The sequence below is a fragment of the Dermacentor silvarum genome, unplaced genomic scaffold (assembly GCF_013339745.2).
Source record: "Dermacentor silvarum isolate Dsil-2018 unplaced genomic scaffold, BIME_Dsil_1.4 Seq896, whole genome shotgun sequence".
NCBI lineage: Eukaryota > Metazoa > Arthropoda > Arachnida > Ixodida > Ixodidae > Dermacentor > Dermacentor silvarum.
The window spans coordinates 82,501-88,603 of NW_023606940.1; the positions used below are offsets into that span (position 1 = coordinate 82,501).

Here is a 6,103-nt window from a genome sequence, read left to right on the forward strand (position 1 = left end):
CATACTTTCTTTTCATGGCTGAGGCTATATGGCTTTTTTCTGACGACTGTGCTGTCGCGTAACAAGAACGGCACCTCAAACGCCGTTGTGGCTTCGGGATATGGCCCAATGCATATTAGCTCGGGGAACTTCAACGGCACGTCTTCCGCGCATGATAGCTTTCGTTCGTCGGGTGTTTCAGTCCAAGACATATCTTGCTCAGATTGTCCAATGGTCACCTCGTCATTCCATAATATGCTAATATTCATGCTCCTCATATCGGGCCGCGATAAAAGAAAGTCGAAGTCCACCGCTGACACGACGAGCGCTTCCACCTTGAACTTCTGACCTTGGGACTCAAGAGCTGTTTTTGTCCATTTATGATATTCCCGAGATGAACCATCGTAGCTACACACACGAATGGGCTTCCCGGAAATGATGCTGGTGGAATCCACTATATTTTCATTAATTAGGCTTACGGAAGCACCCGTGTCAATCAATGTTGACATGTTTCTGCTGTTTATAAGCATCGGCACTATTAAAACGCCTGATTTAACAAGGAACACCGTTTCTTCAGCGTAATGGTGAGGTTCGGTGGTGCCTTGACTTTCGGAGGTATGGCTGGTGAAGGTGTACCGAGCCTCATGTGTAGTTATCGCTTGGTCTCGAGTTGTGACCCTTGTCTTATTTGATGGTACATTAAAATCTGGGGTCATAACGTACGCCAGTGACTCAAGCAATTGGTCCATTGTGCTTGGCGATCCTAGCTAGAACTTGTTTCTGGCACTCTCTTGTCATACCGTGTATAATGAGGGCGATAACAGACGATTCTGGAAGTTTCGGCTCGACTGTACAAATTAAATGCCACTTTTCCAGCACATATTCTCTGATGTTAACTGCCTTCTGTCTGTAGAATATGGCGTTATTCCAAAGTTCCACGGGATTCTTTTTAAATGCTCGAGAGAAACTCTCTTTCCGCTCATCCCACGATTCGCTCAACTGTGAAGTGAACCGAAGATCGTACCATTTCCACGCGTTGCGACACAGAAATACCCGCATGTTCTGTATGTGATCCTCGTCGGTCAACCATTGGTTCCTGGAGCAAGCGTACTCATAAAAATGAAGCCAGGTATGTACACCGGACGAATTTCCATCAAATATGTCTGGTTTCAAGAAAAGCTGTTCTCTGTTGCTTCTAGATCTTCATAGCGCAACAAGATCTACCAGCTGCTGCTGTTGCCTCATCTGGCATTTCTGAAGGTCAAGGTTCGTAACAGTTATATCATTGTCCAGTGATGCTACAGCTGGTTCAGTTTCACGAGCTGAAATGGGTCCTTTAAAATAAGTTTCGGACTCGTCTTGATCATTGCAGGCAGGAACGATACCTTTAGTGACGGGGTCGTCAGCCGTAAACCCGGAGGCACTTGGAACGCTCCGCAGAACATCAGGCGTGGTGATGTCCTCCAGTGGCCTGAAATGTTGTCCGTCCCTTGCTTTGCAGCCCTCGATGGTGGTTCGTCCCTCGTTGAATGCGACGTTCATATTTTTCTTCCCAGGTTCCTTCTTTCGCCGGCGCCAATGTAGATTTCACGAGGGTACTGTAGGTAGAACCCATTTATTACTGCTTTCTTCCGTCTAACCTCATCGTCGTCTTCTATTCTTCATAACTGCGCTGGCGATGTGGTCCGCCACAATATATATATATATATATATATATATATATATATATATATATATATATATATATATATATATATTGTGTGTGTGTTTTGGTTAAGTCGTACCTAACTATTTTTCTGGCAGATATTACTTTAAGGAATTCAATTTTTGTTCACTGCCGGCTTGCGCCACGCGGAGGGCCTGCCCGGTCGGGGTGGTTCGGGATGATTATTTCCGCCAACGACGCCGGCGAGGCGACGCCGGATTTTCTGCGACACGGAGCCCTTAACGCTGTCGCGTTAAAACCTTTTATTTACAGCAACCGTAGTACTTGTCATCCCTTGTAAAAGATCTAGTAAAATTACAACAGGGAACTTTGGCGCTGCTATCGTTCGACAAATATGGGAATGATGAACGTTAGTACATAGATTTGTCTGGTCTTCGTGCATGTTAATTATGACATTTTTGCGGCTTTATTTACTACGCTTTAAACGACTTTATTGACCTAAAGTTCGAAGCAATCCTATTTTTCTAAACATGATAGCAATGCGCCCACGTGTAATCATTGCAAATTTTAACGCAATAGCATTAAGGGCCCCGTGTCGCAGAAAATCCGGTGGCGGCGTCGATGTCGGCGCAAGCATCGGCGTCTGGCGTAAATAATCATGCCGAACCACATCATCCCGAACCACCCCGACCGGGCGGGCCCTTCGCGTGGCGCAAGGCGTTAGTGAATAAAAATTGCATGTCTCAAAGTAAAATCCATCAGAAAAATCGTAAAGTATGACTTAACCACAACCTGCAGACGTGATAGCGTCGGATTGTAATTTGAATATACGAGAAAAAAGCTTGATAAGCAGCCAGGGATCTTTGAATGCTATCGCGTTCCACTCTTAAAGGCGAAGCTTAAGGGTCCTCCAGTTCTGATGGTGTTTCGCTGTACTTTGTTTCTAGGCAAAATTGAGGGTAACGTTGAAAAACCGAACCTTTCTAAATTTTTTTGCAATTGTAACGCAATATTTTGTTGAAAATGATTAACCTGCAAAGTCACAAACGCGCTTGAAGCCAGAAGGACGAAATTTAGGCATACAGTCAAACCTCGATATATCGAATTTGAAGCGGATCACAAAAAAGTTCGATATATAGGTATTTCGATATATAAATAAAAATTTTATACAAAAATTTTCAAGGGGATTTTACTGCTGTTCGTTATGCACAATAATTCGTTACATTTGGGTTCGATATATCCGGGTTCGACTGTATTCATGTACTAACTATATATACTAACCATCATTACCATGCTGGCTTAACGGCCGTTCTTGTAGCTTCCATAGATAATAGCGACACAGTTCCCTCAAGTAACTTTTTTTAAATTGTGAATGTTAAGACGCCTCAAGAGGGACATATAGGGAGTGGTATGTATTGCAGGAGCCAGTGAGTGACATGTACTGCTAGTAAACTGAGTTATCCGTGGAGGACGGGAGTAATCTCGGAGGGAGGATTAGGCCACGAATTCAGCGTCGGCGAGAGAACTCTCCGTGAAACCATCCCCTTGCGCTTTTCCCCTAACAGTGTTGGCCCGACACGTGACCCCTGAGAATCGATGTATTGACCGAGAACGTTCGGTTACTGGTAGTTTTTAATCGGTGCGCCCTAGTTCGGCTGTTCTGTCTGCCTGCAAAGCGGAAGTACTAAAACGTACAGCGCGCTCCGACTTGAGGAACACGTGTTGGGCCGATTCGTTTGGCTTCAATCGGGTTGCGCAATGCTCCCTCCGAGTTCCCTCCCCCTCTGTGGTTTTGTAGAAGGTTATTTATTTATTTATTTATTTATTTATTTATTTATTTATTTATTTATTTATTTATTTATTTATTTATTTATTTATTTATTTATTTATTTATTTATTTATTTATTTATTTATTTAGAAATGCATTACAGGCCTCCAAAGGGGCATTGAATGAGGGGAGCATCTGGTACAGTTCAATTACACTTGAAGACAATTCCGCTTTGGTGGAGGTGGAGGTGCTGGGTATCGATCCCCGTACCTGTATTGCGACTGAGTAATGCATCAGCACTCGCCTGAAGAAAGAAGAGAATAACGACCTTGGGCACGGCCTGGTGCGCGAATGTTTGGTGGGCCATCTCGGCTACATCTGTAAATGCATCGGTTACGTCCTTCCCGTATCACCCTTGCAATATAATTAAATGATGGCCCTAGGCCTATTTGGGTAAGCGGGTATAAGGGGAAAGAAAATCCGGCTAAGTGTGGCCCACTATGGAAGCTTCACAAGCGAAGATTCATAGTGAGTTGTCTTTTTAGCGTTAGCCCTTTGTTATAATTGAAGAGCGTACACAAATATATACACAGCTGAAACTAGGGAGCCTACATGCAACGCCGGCAAACGGCGTTGCATGTAGGCTCCCTAGCTGAAACGTATATACAACGCCTCCTATCGGGGAAAGAAACTAAAGCAAACCCGAAACTGAACTTAAATCGCAGAACCCTTGGCCGGACCTAAGTCGTCGGAGGACTGTCACGGTCTTAGGTCGGTTCTTGTCCCGGAATTTAATTAGCCAATACAAAGAGCGTTATTTTATTTTGTTTTCAACCTGGACGAGTACAGTGTGTACAGGCGCCGAAGAACAGGTACGCCGTTCAGCTCGTACTTCCTATTCGCGAAACCACTCTGCCATACTTATGTCCCTTCTCGTTCTCTCCTTCCCTTTCCTACAGACTGAAGGAACAGTTCACTGAGCGCGAAAAAAACACACACGGAGAAGTCACACGAAAAACGACGAAGCGAGCGGTAACAACTGATCGTTTATTCCGGAAGCACTCATTATATACGCACTAAGCGTGTGTGTCCATGCGCATGCGCCATGGACGCCTGTGCCCGCGGCATCTCATCCTGCACACCAAACGTCTTCCAGAAGTGCTATATTTCACGGTCTTCTTGTGTTATAAAGGAAGCTAAGCTCGAAGGCAACTCCGGTGCCGCCGATTCGAACACATGTAAAACGCAGAAATGCTTTCATGAGACAACCCCTGGACCGATTTGAATAAATTGTGCTGCATTTCAGAGACAGACAGACAAAGAACTTTATTCACGAGATGCTGAGAAGCCCTGCCCTATAGGGCAGAGCTGCGGGCCGCTCCCACGTGGGGACGGGTAGGCCGAGCCTATCCGCCGCATCGTGGGCTCTCTGGACAGCCCAAGTTTGTCGTGAAAGTTCTGAGCTCTGGATGGCAGAGCTCCATTCTTCTTCCGTGATGCGATTGGGCCCCTGTAACGACGGGCATCGCCAGAGCATGTGTTCTAAATTGGTAACAGCCGCGCAGTCGGGGCAAGTAGAGCTAAAAGAGAAAAAGTTAAATTCTGGTGATCGTAGGATACAGGATTTTGATTTAGCGCCAGGAATGCTTTACAAATCTGGCCAAAAATCGGTAAGCTTAAAAGAAGTGGAAGCAGCAAGTTTAGAAATTTGTCACTCTGTACCAATAACAGATTAAGCAGTATTGTGAACTTGTAAGCTGCACCTGTTAGAGCGTTTAAACCGGACAAATGCGATATATAAATTTACAGCTTACGTGAGTGCGTCACAATGTTGACAAGCGTTTTGCAAAAGTCCTACTCGCATATGAATGGTCGTCGGCATTTTTAAAATTTTGTATTTTGCATTTTGTCCACTTTAGAAGTACTATTACTTGCAGTTTACAATATTGTGAGACCATTTTTCCTTGCGGAGTTACAGGGTTGCAAACTTGATAGTTTCGTTTTCTAAAATTTTGCAATTTTCAAACATTTTTATAAAAACATTACCGGTTTAAATAAAGGTCTGCTTCTTACAGTCACTAGATCTTAACGTTTTCGTTTTAATGCAACACACCTAATCAAAATCGGTGTTGTGGTTGCCGAGAAAAACTATTTCTTTGATGCCCATGCATTTAGATAGCATCCCCCAAGCTCCTATCTAGCTTGGCTTACGCACGTATCGCCATTGTGTTTTATAAAGTGTGTCGTTGTTCGCTCGCGCTTTGTAAGGGAAATGAATACGTAATATTTACCAACAAGCTCAATTCAACGTACCTTGGAGGAACAGGTTAGAGGCGTGTCCCACGAAACACACAACTTCCTGAAATTACTTGAAAGTCCTGTAGACATCTTAGCATATTACGAAACGTTGAATAAACATTTGTGTCAGAGGTTTCTAAAAACGCTTTCAAAGCGTCCACCTCGAAGAGCATATTTGGACATTGTTGTTGCTGACAGTGATTAAATTATTGTACATTGTACTTCTATTTATTTATTTATTTATTTATTTATTTATTTATTTATTTATTTATTTATTTATTTATTTATTTATTTATTTATTTATTGTACCTCAAAGACCCCAGAGATGGGGTATTACATGAGGGATGGGCTTAGTTTAACAAAACAGTGATTCGAGAGCAGCCTTGAAGTGA

At 43.5% G+C, this 6,103-nt stretch overlaps 1 protein-coding gene across 1 annotated transcript in view; it reads right to left on the reverse strand.

Moving 5' to 3' along the window:
* The window catches only part of LOC119435758 (alkaline phosphatase, tissue-nonspecific isozyme-like), a 41,842-nt gene extending 38,062 nt beyond the window's left edge, over positions 1-3,780 (reverse strand). Inside the window, exon 1 of the mRNA XM_037702480.2 lies at positions 3,684-3,780. Within this exon, the coding sequence (XP_037558408.1) occupies positions 3,684-3,780 (97 nt within the window). The remainder of the gene's footprint in view (positions 1-3,683) is intronic.
* Between the last annotated feature and the right edge of the window lie 2,323 nt (positions 3,781-6,103).